This window comes from Nanorana parkeri, unplaced genomic scaffold, assembly GCF_000935625.1.
Source record: "Nanorana parkeri isolate BGI_ZX_2015 unplaced genomic scaffold, ASM93562v1 scaffold383, whole genome shotgun sequence".
NCBI classification, from domain to species: domain Eukaryota; kingdom Metazoa; phylum Chordata; class Amphibia; order Anura; family Dicroglossidae; genus Nanorana; species Nanorana parkeri.
In genome coordinates this window covers 305,359-328,670 of record NW_017306651.1, presented here as the reverse complement: position 1 = coordinate 328,670, position 23,312 = coordinate 305,359, and the positions used below count along the sequence as shown (strand labels likewise).

General features: G+C 40.6%; 1 protein-coding gene across 1 annotated transcript in view; it reads right to left on the bottom strand.

The window, feature by feature from the left end:
• MYT1L (myelin transcription factor 1 like) overlaps positions 1-23,312 on the bottom strand; it is a 184,281-nt gene that overhangs the window by 106,559 nt on the left and 54,410 nt on the right. Inside the window, exon 5 of the mRNA XM_018559231.1 lies at positions 4,565-4,899. Coding sequence (XP_018414733.1) covers positions 4,565-4,899 — 335 coding nt within the window. The remainder of the gene's footprint in view (positions 1-4,564; positions 4,900-23,312) is intronic.

Sequence of the window (23,312 nt, the reverse complement as noted above, 5' to 3'; positions counted from 1 at the left end):
TTCCAAAAAACCCCGGGGGAGGGGGGGGGGGTGCGGGGTGCAAGTGCACAACAGGAAATACTCTTTTGGAGGAACCTATTCTTCAAGAGTATTATTCAGGATTTTTAAGCCTTGCCTGTTTAATATCAACCCACCACTCTGCCCTAAAACATATATCCCTGTTGATAAGTGACAGCCTATTTAAGAAAAGAGACCATGGCCATTGTGAGATATAAACAGATGAATTGAATGGAAAGACTCAAACGTGTAAGTTTATAACATACTGTAGCACTGTCAGAAGAGGGCACTGTAGCATTTCATTTAAACACCTTTCCTACTATTCTCTGTACCAAATTCTGTTATGACCTCTTATATGGATTTTTACACTTAAGACATTTACTGCTGAATGCTGATATGCAATATTCATCAATCCACATTATCAAGATTAATGCATAAATCAGTATCCACTGTCTCCCTCAATTTTAGAGGTGTCTGGATAGCAATAGAAAAGCTAGCAGAAAACTCTGTCTGATAATTGCCAAGCTATTTTTTTTACTACAAACATCCAGTATACAATGTATTATTCACATTTCACCTCAGCAGACACTTGATCTTCTGTTCATGTCACTGGCTCTATGATGCTCTGGCGTTGTCCAACCTTTCATGGAACAAGCCACCTGAATACCTCTCAGTCAGTCCTTGCCCCAAGCACAGACATGTCGACTTCTGTGCCTGTGGGAACTGATGCAGCTGATGTTGAAGCACTGATTTTAATCACTGAGCCTTGCAGAAAATCAGAGTGCATTCACAGGTCTGGTTATATAAAAGCTCTTCTCTGATCATGCTCCCACTGGTAAGGCTTACTGACATATACAGAACATCAACAAGCTCAGGGAAATTGGAACCGGGGACATGGGGGTTACAGTAATAATTATTTTCACTGCTTTTTAGGTTATTGGGGTTTTAACATCAGGAAAATGAGCAATCGTGGGCCTCATTTATGGAATTTAAAGATGTAGTAACACATACAAAACAATTAGAATCTATTTTTTTCTATGACCTGTTCCTGATTCAGAAACCTTGATGAATGAAATTCATTGTTTTTTTTTGACTCCTTAGTTATTTGTCTGAAAAAATATCCAAGAAGAATGCATAGAACAGCATTTTCTTGCAACTGTGCTTTCAAGTGATGCCATTTTTTAAGCTTCTTGCAGAAACTTCTAAAGCACATATATTTCCAAGGTACAAAAACTCCAGCTATTACTATAGTACCTGAATGATATGTGTCCCCAAACTCTCCATATCCTATATTTAGTTTACTCTGTCATCAGTCTGCACTAAGCATCTATGTCACGTTCAGATTTATTTATATGGGGGTGGACTTACATCGCTGATACCCAAGACAAAGACTATTTTATACTATTTTTTCTCCCCATCTACACAACATATTTTTCCCACACATACTATGGTTTTAACTTCACTAGTGGAGAAGCAGGTAGATTTTTGGATACCTTTCCAATTATCTTATGATAATTTAAGTTGACTTTTAATATTCCATGGGCGGTAGAAAAAAAACTATTGTATAGAGTGTTGTAAAGAACCCGTTAGCTAGCTTTCTTTGCAAATGCTCCAACTGCCCATTTGGAGGTGAGCTTCAACAGAACTAAACAGGAACTGAGCAGAAGACTAAACTGGAAGAATCATATATCCTACTTAACCTATAACTGTCTCTTGGATTATTGCAGTAAGAATCTGAGGGTAGGAAAATAAAAGGCTGAAGTGCATCCTCAGTCAAATGCCCCAGTTACTAACTCTACAACCAGCAGATGGAAGATTCTTAAAACATAAAGCATAACAGAGAGCAACAAGAAGGTTAATTTAAAAGGAAACAGTAGAAAGCAACATGTACATTTGTAAAAGCAGGAGCACTTAACACGCTCCATTCTACCAAAATCCTGATACTTTTCTACACAATGGTATGTCAATTTTTGGCAAACCTTGCCTCTAAAGAGGTCCGAAAATCCCTTCCTGTCCTACCAAGATCAGTAAAAATAGTGGTTTTAGCCTTTCAGCATTGTCTGGGAAAAAGTGGCAATATAAAATCTGATTTTGACCCGTCACACTGTCATTTAATTATTACGTGCCAGTAGCGAGCAAGAAGAATCAATACAAGAATATGTGACAACAAGATATTAAGACGAAACTTGTGCCAGCGCAGCACCTCAAATAAAGTGCATTATTAACTGTAGTCTTCTTGCCTCTCTTCCTTCCAAATGAACCTGCATGCTAGAGTACTGCGACATCTATTTCTATTCACCATGGTAAGAAGTCTAGAAACTGGGCAATTAGTTATCAGCTCTTTTGAAATTGTGGCATTACCCTGAGTGGAGAATTCTTGAACAGATCTAAAGATGAGTCTGTCAGCATCTTTCCTCTACAGTCTACTTTTGGAAATATCTGTGCTTTGCAGTGTTTTTAGGATTCATAACATTAAGGTAAAGATATTGGAATCATAATTTTTTGTGTCAAGCTCCTGTTTTTTTCAGCAAGACTCTGAAGTCAGAGGACAACCTAAAGTGCAGGTCCAGGCAAAAAGCATAATTGGGCACTGAGCAGCTAATAAAACCCGAACGTAATACCCTAACCATTCATATGAGATTTATATAATCTTATGCAGCCAAATTTACCAAGTGTTTCATCATTTTCTACAAATGTGTGTGGGTGAGGTTAGAGCAGTCTCACAGAGATGGAATTTTGTGAACCAGTGAGCACATGCTGTTAATTTTTTAGCAGACTCAGATTAAGGATTGCCAGGAGATAAAGATAATACAACTGTATGGATTTAGACAGCAGAGCAGCCAACAGAACTCATTCGGAAACTAGAAGTCTAGAGGAAAATATCAGCCATTCAGCAAGGAGGCTGTATGCTCTGAACCAGTTCATAAGGAAAATGTTGACTGAATTGTACCTTCAACAAAGGTAAGTATGCAAGGTACACTAACCCTTTTTATCCCCCTTCACTGACCTAAACTAGCACACCCTCCCCCTCTTCAGTTGCATACTTCTCTTGATCCGGAGGCTGTGGCCAAAGCTATTTGTTTACATTCTGCTAGCAAATCTTCACTGGCCGCTCCTGCTCTTTACAACCCCATATACTTTTATTGGGATGGGTCTCGAGACTGGAGATACTTGGGAGAGGGCCCATAGAGGTTTGTGGTAAGCTACTGCACAGCTGCTGCCAGCGCACTCAGACAACCCTGTCGGCATGGGTTGTAAACAAATAGCAGAGGCTGCAGATGCCAGATCAAGGTAAGTATGCATCTGGAAAGTGGGAGGGTGAGCTAGTATAAGCCAGGGAACGGGAGTAAAATGGTTAGGTGCCCCTTTTTTTTAAAGTGCTGTATCTCAATAGGTGTGGAGGATCTTAAATACCTAAAAAGATAGGCTGAGCTAAACATTCAGGGTGTATTTATTTTAGAATCTTAATTTTAAGGAATCCATATGTGATAACCCAGAGGATATTCTCTTCCCACACCTTTGATTTTTCACATGGTTTGTGAGCTACAATTTTAGACTTCATGTGTACTATTACCCTCTTGTTATTTATGTGAAATGGCTCTACGGATTTCTAAAAGTTATTGCAGTGTAAACGGAAAGTGCTAATGACTACATGAAGTATAGGAGAGGATTAAAAAAACACTGGGTTTCATTTAGGCCAAGGTGATCTGTGTGGCTTTATAGGTAAGGGTGTTAGTTGGTTTCAAGTCTCCTTCCTGAAATGAGATCGCTATCCTTTCAAACTCCATTGTATTTCCAGCTTGCCTAATGTTAAAGCTTAAGAGGATGACCCTTGTCTGCCCTGGCACTATGTACCTGTTATTTAAAGCTGAACCCTGGGCAAACAGAAAAATACACATATGCAATACATATAAGGGAGCTATTTTACCTACCAACATATTTGCTTTTCAGAATAGCTAGGTGTATGGTATCACATTCAGTTGAGGTATACATTAGTGTCCTATCCCCACCCTCTGCCTTCTGACTGGAAAGTAAAAAAGCAGAAGCAGACTGCTGAGGTCATACCCCTGCTCCATTCATTATCTCCTCCTAACAGCATGTTCTTTACCAACACATTTACATGCAGTACACCTGATTTTTTTTTCAGTACTGCTCAGTACTGCAGATGCTGTAAAGGGAGTGCAAGAGACTTCAAAATCAACTTCAGTTACTTACACTAGTTGCCTTTGAAAATGCCTTTAATGGTTTATCAATGAATATTTATTTGCAATAATGTGTGTATTTTATAGCTGTCTGGAGTTAAGCTTTAAATTGTCTGTAAGGGTATTAAAAGGTCAACTTTTGGCTAGCCCTCACACACAAAAGTAACGGATGTGTTGAAGTGTTTTCTTAGGTATGGTTTTTGGAGTTAGCTTAAGTGGTTATATCACTACCTACATAACAGTGTGGTGCAGATTTACATCAGCTCTGAACATCTAAAATGTGATAAATCCCAGAACTAATGTCCCGTTGTCTTTGCCTCAAAATATTATACAATAATACCCCCTTTCCTCAAAATTTTTGTAACTATTACCTTGATCGTCATAGTCATCATCTTCATCGTCATCTTCTTCATCATCTTCTTCTATTTCCTCTCCTTCTTCATCTTCCTCTTCATCCTCCTCGATTTCATCATCATCATCTCGGTCTATTTCATCTTCCTCGTCCTCTTGGTCTTCGTTATCATCAGAATACTCTTCTTCCTCCTCCTTCTCATCCATTTCCTCTGTCCCATCCGTTTCATAGCACTCATCCACCGAGGAGTTGTCTGTTTTTGAAGAGTAGGGTTTTCTTTTCGGTGAGGGTTCCAAAGGTTTGTTATCTTGGGTTTTCCTTTTCTTGGCTAAAGGACAGCCGTAAACACTACAATACAGACAAAGAAAATGATTGGATTATATAATTCCTTGGAATTTAAGCAAAACTCCAGCCAAAACTGTATTATTTAAACTTTAGGTAAGGAAGGGAAGAGCTAGAATTGATGTAGGGTTCTTATTATCTTATTCTATGTGTCTTTACTGGGGAGATAAGTGGAAATCTCTCTAACAGGGACACAACAGCTATAAAAGTCGGGAAAAGGCTAGAACATTTTCATGCTTTAAGTGATGTTGGTGTACCTGTTGAAGACTTCCACTTACTTCCTGTGACACAGGCAGTGATAAAACACCTGGGTGTTTATAACCCTTCTCCCACTCTATCCCCCCCAAAAAAATGGCTGAAGTTACACTTTCAGTATTACAAACATAAACAATTGAATTAAAATACATGTTATTGTCACAGAGCATGGTTTGTATGCATTATTTTGTCTTGTGATTTGAAGTGCTGTTGATGCCTTTGTAGTGTTTTGAATAAGCTTTTGCTCTCTATAGTTTGTTACCTGGCATGGGGATATGTGTGTTTATTTAAAAAGATGTCTGTCCTTTTCCCAGGGGGTCCAGGGGGAGAGGGGCACAGATGAGCAAATCAATCCACAAATCCATCAAATCGAGAACATTGGGGGAACCTGAACCCCTTTTAGGCATGAAAATGTGACTCCCTTAAAAATGTTTTTATTCTGATATACTATAAGGTGTACAATCCAGGAATCCTGGAGGTTGGAATTCAATAGACACTTTGTTCACTGATCGGACACATTTACTCAACCATATTTAAAACAGTCTCAGTTCACAGAGAAAATGTTCAATTTTATTGATCCACAGATCACTACACAGTAATTGCTAAATCGTAACTAAACAGTCTTCTCCTGAATTCCTTTTCTGATACCCATAACACAACATATTCAGAGTGGGCTCATACTGGAAAATCCACATACATTAGTATTTGCCACAGCATGGTCAATGATCTGCTTGACCAGAACAAAGCCGTCAATAAAATGAATGACTCCAGAAATGTCACCAAGCTATTTCATTTGTTTAGTTTTGGGGAACAATTTCATTTGATAGGTCAAACTGTTATCTAATAATCTTAAGGCACTGGTTGTGCTCAGCAGCTCCTATCCTCACTATTTACTCTTCCCAGGGAGACAATGCTATCCTCTGCTCCCCCTGCAATTTCTTGCAGGGGGAGTCTTAGCCATCAGTCTGTGCCCATACTCTGCAGTACTTGGTTTGTCCCTCGAGGCATGTTCTGAAAACTGGGTTTACGTGCTGAAAATTGAATTCTGTTTTTTTCAAGAATTTGATTTATCTCTAGAGCTGGCCAAGTCATAAATAACACTATAACTCTAAAGGATAACTTTGTTTACTCACATCTGACTTCCTGTCATTTAAGGGAACTGTTGTTAGCCTTTTCTCAGGCAGAAATGACTGATAACATAATACAATAAGCTGCACAAAGCAAATGAAAATACAGTATTGAATATCTAAGTCATCAAAACTTTTACTCTCATATCCATGAATATTAACAGTAGCACGATAAGGGAAGGAAACATATATGTTAGGTTTACGTTGTATTTGAACAGCATTATTTAAATGTTTTAACGTTATTCGGTACTAGTGAAAGAATAATTAACAGCATTCTTATTCACAAATTCACAGTCCATTGTGTGGGATGAGGGAATAAGGGACATACATTGAATCTTAACTGGTCATTTTGGTTTTTTTCTAGTGTTGTTTTGAGTTAGGAAGAGCTACAATTTCTGTTTTATTTCTCTCTGAGATCCCATTTGTGAGTATTACCCTTACTCCTTGCCCCTATGATGCCCATACAAGATCAGCTGTCATTGAAACAGGAAGTCACAGATTGCAATAAAGACATTTCAGACATTTGAACCCATTCTCACTCACACACAATAAACATTTGTTTTTTTCTGTGTTCAGGTTGGAGAGATTTCTAATCACTTTCTAACCTTACAGGAACTTAGGGGAACTCTCCTCAACCAGAACCCAACAGGAACCTTTTCTGCTCTGTCCGAAACCAGCCTTAATTAGAGTTGGGCTTTAACTTGAAGACATTTTCTGTATCTCTATAAGCTTTGTAAACAGTCACCTTTGTTATAAATTATCCTCCTTTACTTACAGCAGGTATTGTAAATTGGATTGTCTTCCTTTCTATGATGCATTTCCAAAACACATCCATATATTTTGCTTTAGGAATTGGAGTTGCCCACCCCTGGTCTAGCTCTTGGATACGTAGATTTCCTTATATGAAAGTAGGCTCGCTCTTGTCCTCCATTAGCATTCTTACCGATGAGTCACACCTATCAACCCCTTTCCTTTATGTACACCATTATTCTCAGTGTGGTCATAAATTGTATTTTGTGATTTATTTTTACTGAAAGTTCAGATGCAACTGGAAGTTTTTGAAAATAATAGAAACATCTATTAAAGGTAGCTACTTTTTTATTGTTCTGAAAATTTTGCGATAGACTATATAATTCACACATATTTCAGCATAACTCACACGTATTTCAGCAATTCACTATGCAGAAAACCCAAGCAAAACTCAGTACTGTACATGTTTGCCTCTGGCATGATTTTGATGTAGAGATCAACCCACACATATTTGTCAGCATTAGTTACTTCTGGTCTACCATGTTTGATATGGATCTATCTTCCTCTGTCTGGGTCATACAGCTACATCTAAAGTCCATGTCTGTCCCTTCTTTTACATATCAACAGCTGGTATGATGTGGATGATGAATTTTAGTAGTACCGTGCCCAAAACACTGACAAAACTGTCAAAACAGGATAAAAACCAAATAAACATTACCTTAGTCTGAAGACACAGAGCCTAGACTGTTAGGATTATTTAACATAGCAAAGAGAGAAATGTTGAATACAATAATCTATAGTAGCCAATCAGATTTAATCTAACTGAAGACATCTGAGATCTGGTTATAAAGGGTACTGCTAGTGATGAGGGGATTAGCGGCCGGGAGTCTCCTGCTCCCGGCCGCCAAAGAGAGAAACACTGCTGTTTCTTTTTTTCTTTATTCTGGCACAGAGCCGTGTCAGAATAGAAAAAAACCAAAACTCACAATCGTTTTCTATTTACTTTTTTAATCTTTTTAAACTATTTTTCTGTTCTGCTCGGTCCCTCTGAGGGACCGAGCAGAACAGCCGAGCCGAATGCCGCTCAGTGGCATTCGGCTATTCACTCACTGCTGTTCGGCATCCTTTAGAATAGGCCGAACAGCAGTGAGTAGCCTGCCAGAGGTTCGGCTCAGCCGATACAGATGTTTGATCGGCTGAGTCGAACTCCTTCTGCACTTTGGGTCGGCCGAACAGGCTGAGTATGTTCGGCCGCCCCGAAGCCATTGATTATCCTCCAGGTGCCTTGTCACACATATTAGGTGATGAGAAGCTTTGACACCCTCAATGGTAGGAACCTGCCACGGATGTACCTAGCAGTTAAAAATAAGCCCAATAAGGATTGTTACGATGTCGCCCTGATGAAGGGACACTGCACGACCCCAAAACTTTGGCTTCTTGACGCATGTGACATATCAATAAAAGTGGTATCCTCTTTGCACATTACAAGTGAGTGCTGGTGACTACTATCTTTACAATAATGATTGCAGACGCTTCCAAATAAATAGACATGTAAGCTGTGGAAAAATTCGGTTCAGTTCGGATAAATCGTTATTTTGGGATATGGGATTCGGATCCAAAATTCAATTCGGTTTGGGTTTCAGAATCTGACGAAATGCGAATTCTCATTAGTTTCGGATGAGTTAACTAATATGCGCTGCGAACACCACAGAAAACCACAGATATCCATACTAAAGCGGAATCTCCTAGACCCAAATGGCATCAGGGATCCGAATTTCCGAATTGCATTCGGGAGCTCCCGAATGCCATTCGGGTCTGGGAGCCATATACATATATTACTAAAGCTGAGGCTCCCAGACCCAAATGGCATTCAGGAGCTCCCCAATGCAATATTCAAATTCAGATCCCGAATACCATTCGGGTTTGGGAGCCATATACATATGTTACAAAAGCTGAGGCTCCCAGACCCCAATGGCATTCGGGAGCTCCTGAATGCAATTCGGAAATTTGGATCCTGAATGCCATTCGGGTCAAGGAGCCTCAGCTTTAGTATTATATGTATATACTGTATATGGCTCCCATGTTGCCGTAACGAAAACGTAACGTAACGTGTTCAGACCGATTTGGATGCATTAAACCGAAAAACACATCTGATTGGCTAGAAAAGTCCCATGTCCGATTCAGTTTAGTTTATGAACGAAATGTGGACAGGATCTGAAATTCCAAAATGGAAATTCGGATTCAGACACATTTGGACGCATTGAGAGTCGGAATTTCAGATGTGTCCGAATGTCTGAATTTTGGAAAATTCGTACATGTCTACAAATAAATAGGCATATATAGTTCAGCAGTAAAATCGCACATGTCTACAAATAAATAGGCATGTCTAGTTCAGCAGTAAATTTAATAGTTAATATATCCAAATTGTCTTCAGGGAAAGACATCATCTGCTATATTATTGTCAGGGATACAGTGCACAGGTGTCCCCACACCGCGTACTGGTATCTCTACAGGAGGACCAAATGTGTGACCACACTAGACAAGGTTTATAAGCACAGTTTATTAAACACACCAAAATCATAAAACCACAAACAACCCCATCAACACCCACAAGTATCAAACAATAACCAACTAAAATGCAAATAACAAAACCAAAACCAAAACCTTGCTCCCCAGGGCAAATGAAACCTGGGGAGCACAGCAACACAAGGGGAACCACAGAGCAATGGTCAGGGTACAAGGGGGGACCAGGAGGCAGGACTCAGGTTAGGGCAACAATACTGAGGCAAAATTCATTCTGCAGGGAGGGATTAAATACCCTCCCGGGTATCACCAGGTGGTGATTAATCGCCGACAGCTGGGAGACACCCACAGGTGAGCACTGGACTTACAGGTTCCAGCACCACCCAGTGGTGGTCTGGTACCTGACAGCTCCTGGCTGCCTGGAAACATCTGCAGGTGAGCGCAGGAACTGCAGGACCTGGTTCCAGCGCCACCTGACAATGATCAAATATGATATGTATAACGACAGTACCAGAACTGGCCCTTTAGCCTCCTCTGGTAACACACAAATGCCAAAATTACACCTGCTTGTATAAGATGGACTATAGGTACTCACAAAAAATAATTTGTAGTAAGAACAAGCAGCCAGTTTCCAGACCATCATTAACAGAGAAACCTACAAAAAGTGAGATGTGATGACTTAACTACTTGCCGTCTCCACGTTGCAAAAAAACGGATGGACAGCAAACTCACATTGGCGGGTTGCCGTAATTAGACGGCTTTATTTTTCTGCTTGCGCATGCCCCTAGCGCGCGCAAAGGCAGAAAAAACCCGTCCGATGTGAAGAGCCGTTACCGGCTGTTTCACATACAAACAAGGGAGCATGGAGGGAGGGAGGGAGCATTGGGCCGGCCTCCTGGCCAATCAGAAAGCAGGGTGTCGCGTCATTACACGACGCCCGGCTTCCTGATTGGCCGGCATTTGCATATATACACAATCCCTGATACTGATGCTCAACCAATACACTTTACAAGCATTTTAAAATTAAATCTATGCAACAGAAAATGGAAATGTCCGGAAATAATCACATAAAATGTAGTACAAATACAGAAACCGAGTGATCATTAGCCAAAGTTCACTAGAAGCTGGTTAGATGTATTCGTTGGGTCAAATACTAGTCTGGGTCTATCAACCATTTTCTAAACTAACAAAACCATCAATCAACTCACATATGTTGATACATTCCTTGACATCACAAGGCACAGTAAGCCTCATGAAAACAGGGCAGTGCCTAACTAGAAAGAATAAGTCTTCATAAGACTTACCTCTCCCCACTTTCAAGCCAAACACAGTCAAATCCACATAGGAGGACAAGGTCCATGAGACGGCAGCTTGAGATTAGAGGAAACTGATCTAGAGTCCTTTGAGTATATCGTCTCAAACCTGGCCATATGACGTGGTTACTTAGAGGCCCAATCCTTCAGGAGTTATGGAGTTAGGAAGCAAGAAGCATGCCTTTTGTGACTCTGTTGGTAAAATACCAAAAGTGGCATCAGTGTGCCAAAGGCTTGCCATTTTGGATTCCAATAATAACTGAGCATTGGGCAGGATTGCAAGAAAAGAGTCAAAGGCCTGCTCAGTGAATGCAAAATCACTGATCACCAATAGGGTTGGGAATAGCAGAAACACGCACAGGAGGTGCTTTGTGCCAGCTTCAGTCTCTGCTAGAACTAGATTGCACAAAAACTCCCGGATAGCGTTGCAAGAATAGCAGTATGCAGATTACAGTAGCAAGAAAAACCGACATAAAGCAGATCATCCAGCTTTATGCTACTTCATCTCATCTAAAGGGCAGATTGTGAAGCCAGTGACACCCATGTCTGTAGCAACATACATAGGATACCCTCTATTCCAAATGTAACAGTCAACAGGTTGCTCACCAAAAAAAAAAAGACTTTAGCTTGAACAGCAGTCAAACTGGGACTAGTCTGCTATTGATTTAACTAAGCCTAGTGAATTCTCTTGACCATTCTGGCTGTCAGGACAAACAGGAGATTGTTACTTTTTAATCATGGATGAATGAGTGACTCAGTATCCGGAAAAGAGTCATTAAATGCTACCAAGTGAAGTTGATCAAGCGTCAGTGAGAGCAGCTGAAACAAAGGTACCAAGCCTCTATGAGCAGAGACTTCTATCATTACCCACACGTAGTCTACAAAATAACGTACAAAAACAATGCAAGGAGACTAGTTGCTGCCATAGTCCATCAATCACAACTATTGTTATTGTTACCCTAATCTTGAGGGACCTGTGATACAGACATATCTTTTAATACATGTTTATGAAGCACAGTGGTGTGGGCTGCGCAGTGGCGTAGTGGTTAGCGCTTCTGCCTTGCAGCACTCAGGGTCCCTGGTTTGAAACCTGGCCAGGTCTCCCTGTGCTTGCATATGTTTCCTCCATGTTCTCTGGTTGCTTCCCACACACCAAAGACATGCTGGAAGGTTAATTAGCTTCTGTCTATATTGGCACAGTATGTATGAATGTGCAATAGGGACCTAGATTGTAAGCTCCTTGAGGGCAGGGACTGATGTGAATGTGCACTATGTAAAAACGCAAAGTAAAATTGTTGGCGCTTCATAAATACCAATAATAAAATAAATAACTGTTCATTAATCAGTAACATTCAAAATTCATAAACGTTCTTCTTGATTTGACAAACATGCCAGTTTTGGTATATTGGGCCCCTGGTCCTCTGAGTTAGTTCCGACAGGCTTAGTGACTCTCAGCACAAAAAGCAGTAATTAATTCAAGCTAATATCTTTCAGCTTTCAGAATTTACACATTGTTTAATAAAAAATGGTTTCTTAGTGGCTGGTTTGTGATGATTAACATCTGTCACCATTTGCAAATATTGTCTATCACCATTTGCACTTTTGAGCGTAATAAAAACCCAGTTCCCTAAAAACCTGTATTTTACTTTAGCTAGCCACTAGAGGGTTAAACTGCTTATCAGTTACTTATATTATTTGAAGACTCCAATGGCGAGATACCACTGTGGTGATTGGTTTCTCCTACCCACTTCCACAAGGTCATAACAAATGTGTCACTGTATCCCAACTGAATCCCCCAGTGAATAATTTACTGTACATGTCGGAAAATGAAGGGGGTTGGGGACACCATCATTTACATTTGTAATGCCAGCTGGGTGAAATTCAGGCAGGTATATCTTATATTTGTAGTTCCCAAATCATATAAGAACCAACATACTGTATGATTCAAGGTGGCAGCAAGCACAAAACTGAAGCATCAGGTTTTGCAAAAGAAGTGCGACTAGATCGAAATGCTGCAACCTATAGCAACTAGATTTCACTTTTTATTAGCTGAGTAACCAGAGCAGTGATAGGTGATTGTTCACTGTTTACAATAGCCTATTATACTTCCTGCACCGCTCCTTGACACGTCAAATAAGCTCATATATCTCTAAACACTATCACCAGTAACTACATGTTATTTACGATGATGAGTGATTTTATCAAAGGCTGAAAGATATTCCCGGAATCCATCTGCAGCCAAGCACCCAAGCAAGATGCTAAAATAAGACACAAGCTCATTCCTTTGCAGCTGCCTCCTTCTTTTCCACCCTCCACAGCCAGAACATGGAACATAAATACAGATCTCCTGCAGTAGGGATTTCATATGCTCTATAAGAGAGATGGCTTTGAAAACGTATAGTGTATACTCTGCTGAGTTCAGATGAGGACAAGGCTGGCGATTGCAGTCCCGCCTCTTGTTCCATGCTCTGTCACATGCACAGCATTATACTGCACTTCAACTAACCTTCCTCCTGCCCCGAATTACATTTCTAGGCACTGGCTAATCAGTTACTGGCTAATGCAATTTAGTGGAGGAATTAATTTAACTAATAATGAGTATACTTGGTCTGAAATGTCTGCAGTAGTTATAAAGTCTATCTATCTATCTATCTATCTATCTATCTATCTATCTATCTATCTACAATTACATAAAAAAGTAAGTACACCCCATGGAAATGGCTGAATTGTTCTACATATTGAAACAAAATAAATAAATATACATATATATATATATACTGTATTTATATTTGTACTGTGCTAATAGCAAGTACACCCCCAGAAGCTGCTATTGCCCTCTTTAGCAAACATGTCTTCTTGCAGTCATTTTGCAAAGACCACCAGTCTCTGACATCAACATCTTTCACCACTCCTCCATGCAAAATGTTCTCAGTTGCAATATATTTTTGGGTTTTGTTGCATGAACTTCCCACTTCAAATTCCCTACAACATTTCATTTGGATTGAAAAAAATAATTTGTGTCTAGGCCAGTCCATAACCTTCCATTTTTGCTTTTTGAGCCATTACCTGGTAAATTTGCTAGGGTGCTTTCCCCTATTATTATACTGAAAGATCTATTTCCAGTTCAGCTTTAACTTTTGGACAGATGACCTCACATTCTTATCAAGGAATTTATCAAAACTGGAGCGGACAAAATCTGGAACAGCTGTGCATGGCAACCAATCAGCTTCTCTCTTTCATTTTCTGATCCAAACTGAACAAACTGAAGAGAGAAGTTAATTGGTTGCCATGGGCATCTGCTCCAGATTCTGCCTGCTCCAGTTTTGATAAATTCCCCCCACTGTGTTTTTTCACTTTTCTTGCACATGATTGGGTATTGCAAAGTGAAATGTCACCATATTTACCAAGCTAAGGAACATTTCCCCTGCGCAGTGCAAATTCCTTTGCAAAGTGAACGGCCTATTTGCCTTTATTAAATCAAACGCAATGACTGCAAGATGCCAAGTCCCTGAAGTAGCAAAGCAACACTATAACATTTCTATCTCCATGCAACATAGCTGGTATAAGGTTCTTCTCCCAAAATGCTGTGCTCAGTTTGCTCCAAACGTGTCTACTCTTACTGTGGCCAAACAATTCTATCTGTGATTCATCAGTCCACAGCACAATGTTTCACATGGCCTGGTATTTGCCTATATATTTCATAGCAAACTGTATTATTTTAGGACACCAAAGGCATTTTCCTGGCATGTCTTCTAGGCTGATTGTAGATGCATGTACTTTCACACCAACTTTAACAAGAGTTACCTGCAGATTCTACAAAGAATTTTGGGGGACTTGGAGACTTCTTTTGGCATCATATGGTCAGCTCATGAGAATTTGTTGGGTTGGCCAGTCCTGGACAAATTAGCAGTCATTTAAAATTTGCCCCTTTCCACACTCAAAGGCATACACAACCCTTTCTGAGGGCCTTACAGTGCTCTATTTATCTTGGCATGATGATACCACACACATCAATAGCAAAGAGAACACAAGACCTTATAGCTGAGATTTGAGTAAGGCAGGTTCTACCTGCATACTCTCAAAGGAGGTAATATTGATTGGCACCTAATCTGGAGCACCTACATTTATTTATTCAAAATGTTAGTTTATGTAAGGGTGTCCATGGGACAAATCTGCACTCTAATTGATTTAGATTATAAGAATAAATGCAGCATTTCAATCTTATTGTCACCACCTTTATCTGTAGGCAGCATTTCAAAAGATAACTAATGTTTACCTGTGTTCAAATATGCTGAAGAAGTCAACAATTTCTCATGGGGTTTACTTACCATGTAATCATTCATTTATCATGATATCAATATTTGTGACTGGCGTGTCACAGGAGGCTGGGCTCTCCTTCTGCCCCGCTCAGCCTCCTCTGACAGATCAGGAGAGCGGTGTGTGGGGGCAGAGACAGCTGTCAGCTGCCACAGGAGGCCAGGTCAGCGGTGCGTGGGAGGAGTCAGCTGTCACAGGAGACCAAGCTCTACTCCCTGCACCGCACTTTCAGCCTCCTGTGACAGTGAGTCAGGATTCAGAGCAGGTACCATTACTGATCGCTGAGTGTTTGTAAATAAATAAGGACATAGTATGTTTACTGTGTTACCCAATTATGAATGAATGGGAAGTGATTGTAGACATGGTAAACATACTATCTCCACAAGTTATGAATGAACAGGAACACTCAGTATAGAGGATTCCGGTTCATTCATAACAGGGGATGCAGAAAAAGAGATTGAGGACTCTGTGTCCTCAATCTCTCTCTTTTTTTTTTAAAGGGAAATATCAGGGGTCTGTTTAGACCCCTAATAGTTTAGATTTCAGTGCTGAAGATAATCACATCACTAAAATGTAATTTTGTCATTAAGTGAAATGCACAAATTTGGGGCTTCTGTACTTGAAATAATTATTGAAATACTACAACGCAGTCAATGATGATTCCAGATTTAATGATCCCTGAAAATGCTTACTGTCTGAAGGAGAGTAATGCTCAATCTCTTAATCCATTAGCCTCTTTAGACTGTCAACGTACTTATCAGTGCTGCTTCCTCTTTCTATAAATATTATTTTTATATAAGCCCCCACCCCCGTGTTCTGTACAGATTTCAAGCTCCGTTGCTATGAAGCTTCAGAATTCATGCACGAATGTTGCAGTTTGTACATCCGCCTCACATACTTATGAGGGAACACCATTTAGCTCCCCTAGGGCAATAACTGAATTTAGGTTTATTTACTCTTAGATGGGGTTAAACAAAATATATGCAATATTGTAGGTTTTTGCACATAAAGAATGTTTTAATAAACAGCTACGTGGAACTAGTTTCATGGTACAGCATGATGATGCTGTGACAACTGTAGCAGGAGATTATTGCAGTAGGAACACTATATAAATATACGTCACCAGTTAAGCTTTTTGATACAAGTAATTGTTGGAAACTAGTCATGTGTGTTCATCATATTTCAGCATTCTGCAAAATATTCATCTAATTGTGCTAAAAACTATTATTAAATGTTTGCTTATATAGGTCGTTTTTCTTATATAGGACCTTTAGCTATGTGTATAATAACCATGCACATCGATGTCTCACTCATTTGTAAAATTAAAGTAATCTGGACTACATTTACCTCCTTTTCCTGATAAATATGTATAATAACCTGTGATAGTAAGTTCAAGCTTTGACAATTCAAAGCTGCATTACCAGCGATTTTGATGTGATTTGTGGTGCAGCGAAAAAGCGTCCTTCCACCAGATTTGGCAGATGTAAGCCGATTTGATTGGTATTTGTTCTCCTGCCTCTGAAATGTCTCTTAAAGACTCCTAGTACAATGTCCCTAAGGTGAAGCACCATGTTTGCTACCAATATAGGAAGATTTTGAAAAAAAAAGCATAATGTCACCAAGCATTAGGGAGAGATTATTTAAAGAGAAAACTGGCTATGTTGCTACACTCAAATTAACATAAAAAGTAACATAGATAGGACATAATGAGCAGAATCAAACCAACATCAGGACCTGACCACATATTAAGAACATCTGAAGATAAAGCCATGGATTAGTATTTGAAGACAACATATCGGTGAGAAAAATCACAGAATTTCACTCTTCTACTAGTAGGCTCTTCATGTAACCTACTGTAATGAACACTAGGTGGCACTTTTTTTTCTATGCTGACACAGCTCCGTGTCAGAATAAGAAAAAAAAAGAAAAAGCAGTGTTTCTCTCATTGGCGGCCGGGAGCGTAAGACTCCCGGAGCGCCCGGGAGAGTTAGGCTTTTTTTTTCTTTCTTTTTTTTGACGGCAGCAGAACTGCCGGCCAATAGAAAACTGTTGGGTGGAGCTGACTGTCATTTCTAGCTCCTCCCAATCGTTTTCTATTTTTATTTTTCTACTTTTTTTCTGTTCTGCTCGGTCCCACAGAGAGACCGATAAGCCGTACCTGCCTGAAGTGAATAGCCGAACAGCGTGCGGCTCACTTCGCTTTAGGCCGGTCATTCACTCGGCTGCCTACGGCAGCTTAGTGAATAGACCCTTAAGTTTTAGTTGCTTAGAAGGACATTACATCAAAATACAGCATTGTGCAACATACATAGAGAACTTCCTGTGTATATCATGAATAAATATGCATAAGCATACAGACTAACATTGCACTACAGCGCCAAGTAACCAGGAGACACTGAACTGTCAGTACCATGAGAGCTCAGCAGAGTCGGCTTTCATATCACCTCCGGCTCTGCTAAGCTCTCATTGTAATGCAGGGGGAGAGAGCACCCCCCTGAATAATGGCAGATAGCAGAGGAAGCAATAACTTCTTTGCTATCTGCAAGTTTTTTTTTTTTAGTATTCTAATAGCTGCTGCCGTCAGAATAATAAAAAAAAATCAGCATAGGAATGCATTGGCTTTTTCAAATTGCAATATCCAATAGCAAGCTAGCTATTGCACCCGCCTTCTGCTGCTGTCATTCACTAGAAGAGGACCTGATGGAGAACTTCAGGTCCCCTCTGCTGATTGACAGCAGCAGTGGGCGGGTGCAATAGCTAGTTTGCTATTGGCTATTGCAAAGTGAAATAGCCAATAGGAATGTAGCTATGCATTCCAATGTTGTTTTTTTTTCTGACTGACGGCGGACGGCGGCTCCGATGTCAGAAGAACAAAAAAAACCACAACAGAGCAGGGAAAGGTTTACTCTGCTGGACAGCCGGGAGCCGCCTGGACAGCCGGGAGCCGCTATCTAATAGCAACAAAAACATTAGTTTTCAGACAAAAACAAATGAAAACGAAAAACACTTTCATACGTTTCGTCAAAGGAAACACATTTTTATGTTTCATTCGGATTCGCGCTATATCGGCTGCCGCTCGTTAAGAGTGTGACGTCACCGTCCGGTGATATCATACGATCCGCCTCCAACAAGTCAGCCGGCGTGTTCTGAAAACGAATCAATGTATGCCCGAATATCGTTTTAGTATATTCGGGCATATATTAAATTTGTTCTTTCGGATTTGGACAAACCGCCGAATCAACTGATTTTCGTTGAACTGCAGGTCCGAATCCGAATGCCCATGTTTACTGAACATGGTTACAAAAGATCTGGTCTGGAAATGGTGAAAACAAGCCCTAAATCAGGGCCATTGCTCAGGGGACCAGCTGATTCTGCAGGATGCTAAAACATTTAAACATCAAAGACAGAGGCGTAACTGGTGACCACAGGGCCCCGATGCAAGCATCCATGAAGGCCCCCGACAGAAGAAAAAAATGAGATACATTTTTTTTTTAAACAAACAAATTTTAGACAAAAAAACCCCACACTCTCCTCTTTCATGTCTCCATCTCCCCATTTTCTCCCCCTTCATGTCCCAGCTTTCCGCTCCCAGACCCCATGTCACCTTCATAGTCCCAGCTCCCTATATCTCCCCCTTTGTGTCCGGAGCAGCTCTCTATTCGGCAGCGTTCTGTGTGATGAAGGGGCAGGGATAACACCGCTTCCCACACATTGGCTGCTGCGCCGGCTTGATCATACTTCACGCTGCGCCCCCCCAAAAATGTGAGGGGAGCAGCATGAAGCATGTATGGGCCCAGGACAGGAGGAGGTCCCGGGACTGATAATAAATATCCTGGTAATCAGCGGTTACCAGGGGCCCCTTCCTCCCGTCCTAGGCCCCCTCCAAATGGCAGAACTCCGGGGCCCGGGCGCAGCCGAGACCTCTGCGACCCTGGTAGTTCCGCCACTGATCAAAGAACAGCATCCATTGTAAGTGATTTAATCAGCATTTGAAATAACTGAAAAACGTATTGACTGTATTAGTACACAGTAGACATTTAAAAAACCTTAACATCTATATATGTACAGTGCATCACAGAGTACACAGTAACCAGTCATATAAAATCCTCTCCTGCTACAGCTTGCAAGCTAATATGCAAGCACCCACACATAAACTCGGCAACCTGTTTTGATAGAAAGCAGATATCAGTGTGTTTTTTAAAGATGCTGGAGCACCTGGCAGAAAGCCACATAAATACAAAGAAAACATAAAACTATGCAGATACCCAAGGTAGGATTTGATTTTAGGACATAAGTGCTGAAAAATCTTCAGTCAAATTTCACCTGGTTTGACTGAACCTGTGCTTGGACACGTACGTTCATACTGTACATAGGAAATGATAATAGTACTTCTTTTAAAATATTAGCTAGCGCCATAAAAGCTGTCATACTTTCACATTAATTTTAAATCAAGGCAGCCGGTTTACTTGCTTTTAGTCAGATGGCATTAATTTGATAGAAAATCACTTTTCGTGTACATTAACAATAAAGGTCAGGCAGGCAGGAAATAAGGACAACAGAAGTGAAATGGTGGATAATTAAGGCTTCAATCACTAAATGGAAGCATGTATTTTAGTCTGATACATTAACCTAGCTAGTCACCATGGGTATCGAGGGTGCCGTCAGTGGAGCGCATGGAAAAATGCTACACGTACGCAGCAATTTTAAGAAAAGAAAGGAGTGTTCCTGGAAGTAATTATATTATTTCTCAGGTCAGATTCAGGCACTCATATGCTACAGTATTCAGTAAGACATACTGGTAGATCCCGTGTCTGAGCTCTGTAGTTTTGTATGGCAGCGGAGTTGGGTTCAGTCTCTGCCAAAGGCACTATATGTATGGAGTATGAGTGAGTTTGTCCTTCTGTTCTGATAACAAGCAGAATAACGATAATCATTTTGCACCCAATAAAGTTTGTGTGTACATCTACTTGGTGGGGCATAAAAATTATTATTGTTATAAGTGGAGATGGGCAAACTTTACAGTTTTCATGTCTGCAAAGTTAAAGTTGAACTCCAGGAATAACGTATTATGCACACTCACATTGGTGCAGTTTGACCCAATGTAACTTTGCATATGCCATACCTGATCAGCCACTGGGACAGCATCGTGTAAAAGCAATATAGTAGCTGACGCTATTACAGTGCTGCCATTGATATTCCTGGTCCTCACTGCACTGTGCTGAGCAGTTTTATTGATAAAAATTCAAAGTTTCTCTGAATGGCCACTGTGCCAAGTGAGCGACCCCTTGTGCTTTCATAGCAGAGAAGAAGCTGCTCAGCACAAGGCAAGACCCAGAAGATTGATGTAAGTAATGTAGCAGCTTCAGATACAACATTCCTTTAGATCAGTGGTTCTCATCCTGTGTAACCTCAGGACCCACATTTGGCTTGGTCAGTAGGTCATGACCCAAGTCGCACTGCACTGGAACGCATGGCGTTCCAGTGCGGGTGATCAAACTGTGGGTGGGAGGTGCATTTGGGGCTTTACACTAGGTCAGTCGGCCGGTAGATCAATTCACTGGAAGTTCAGCAAACCCAGCAGGAAGTCCCCGAACTCCAAAATTAAGCCTTATTGAGGTTTGGTTTTTTTTAAGCCTAATTTGGAAGCTATTATTCAAGAGGGCATAGGTACCTGGGCACTGTTATGGGGAACATGTATCAATGGGAAAAAAATAAATACCATTCAGTGGTAGAGAAAAGCTTGGTTTCGGAACTAATGCAGTTTGAACCTGAGCTCCTCTGAACAAGGAAGTGCCAAAGGCAATTCCACCCAATCAGTTGTGGGACTGGCATTGCTTGCCCCACTGCTGCATGTAAACAAAGGGGCAGGATGCTTGTGCTGACATAATTTATCTTAAATGGCCACATAGCCATATTAGGTTAATTTAATTTACAGAATAGAGAAATGTAGCTATATAAGGTCAATGATGTCACTTATATGTATGGAGTATGAGTGAGTTTGTCCTTCTGTTCTGATAACAAGCAGAATAACGATATCATTTTGCACCCAATAAAGTTTGTGTGTACATCTACTTGGTGGGGCATAAAAATTATTATTGTTATAAGTGGAGATGGGCAAACTTTACAGTTTTCATGTCTGCAAAGTTAAAGTTGAACTCCAGGAATAACGTATTATGCACACTCACATTGGTGCAGTTTGACCCAATGTAACTTTGCATATGCCATACCTGATCAGCCACTGGGACAGCATCGTGTAAAAGCAATATAGTAGCTGACGCTATTACAGTGCTGCCATTGATATTCCTGGTCCTCACTGCACTGTGCTGAGCAGTTTTATTGATAAAAATTCAAAGTTTCTCTGAATGGCCACTGTGCCAAGTGAGCGACCCCTTGTGCTTTCATAGCAGAGAAGAAGCTGCTCAGCACAAGGCAAGACCCAGAAGATTGATGTAAGTAATGTAGCAGCTTCAGATACAACATTCCTTTAGATCAGTGGTTCTCATCCTGTGTAACCTCAGGACCCACATTTGGCTTGGTCAGTAGGTCATGACCCAAGTCGCACTGCACTGGAACGCATGGCGTTCCAGTGCGGGTGATCAAACTGTGGGTGGGAGGTGCATTTGGGGCTTTACACTAGGTCAGTCGGCCGGTAGATCAATTCACTGGAAGTTCAGCAAACCCAGCAGGAAGTCCCCGAACTCCAAAATTAAGCCTTATTGAGGTTTGGTTTTTTTTAAGCCTAATTTGGAAGCTATTATTCAAGAGGGCATAGGTAGCTGGGCACTGTTATGGGGAACATGTATCAATGGGAAAAAAATAAATACCATTCAGTGGTAGAGAAAAGCTTGGTTTCGGAACTAATGCAGTTTGAACCTGAGCTCCTCTGAACAAGGAAGTGCCAAAGGCAATTCCACCCAATCAGTTGTGGGACTGGCATTGCTTGCCCCACTGCTGCATGTAAACAAAGGGGCAGGATGCTTGTGCTGACATAATTTATCTTAAATGGCCACATAGCCATATTAGGTTAATTTAATTTACAGAATAGAGAAATGTAGCTATATAAGGTCAATGATGTCACCCCATCCTCCCTTCTGCTTGCTTCAGGAACACACAAATAAGTTTGAGATGTTTAATTAGCCTTCAAATTCTCTAAATCGCAGTCCTATTGAGTATTTGTGGGATGTGCTGGAAAAACAAGTCTTAAAGGATCTGCTCCTGACGGCTTGGTGCTAGAAACAACACCATACCTTCAGAGGTGTAGTAGAGTCCATACCTCAACGGGTCAGGGCTGTTATGGGGGCAAAAGGGGGACCCACTCAATATTAGGCGGGTGGTCATAATGTTATGGCTGTTCAGTGTACAGTAGTGGTGCATTGATCAAAAAATTTCTGTTTTTTTTTCATCCTTCAACAAGATGGGCTTTTCATAGGAATGGCAGGCCATGTCAACGCATGTCAATGCAGCTGCCCAAAGCAATGAAAACCCATGAAAAATGTCTGCCTTCCCAATTTAGTGTATATCATAATTTGCAGACAGCATGCTCTCAGTTTCTTGGAGGTTGCAATAAGCAAGTGATTTCTTTTCAGACTGAAAGGTATGTGCAGACACCTTTGGGCTCCTGCTTTCATCAGCTAAATAACTTAAAAATTTTAGTTTTCGTGACTTTAAAAACACTCACTTAAAAAAAAAAAAAACTGTGCGTTTGGAAGTGACGGAGAGAAGAGGTGAACAGCAAGAAAATCACTTCTTTCTCTGAGACACTGTGAACTGAAATACAGAGAGACTGACAGTGTGTACAGAATATTTTATGAATATCCCACAGTGCTCCCTGTTGTAGATGAGCCATGCATTAATTAGAACATTCGGCAGACACTGCAATGTGTTACACTCATCCAAGTAAATCTTCATTTTTCACATGCAGTGCCATACTAATTAAAATCAGCTTTGCAATTAAATGTGGAAAATTGTCTTCTATTTCCAAGCACGGACCAAGAACAAAAATGCATTTATTTTTAGAATATTTTATTTTGATGCAAATGAATATTCTATCATGGTGAAACTTGCAGAAGGGAAAATACAAGGATTTCTCCTGCCCCCCCCCCCCCCCCCGGTACAATACATAGTCATCTCGGTT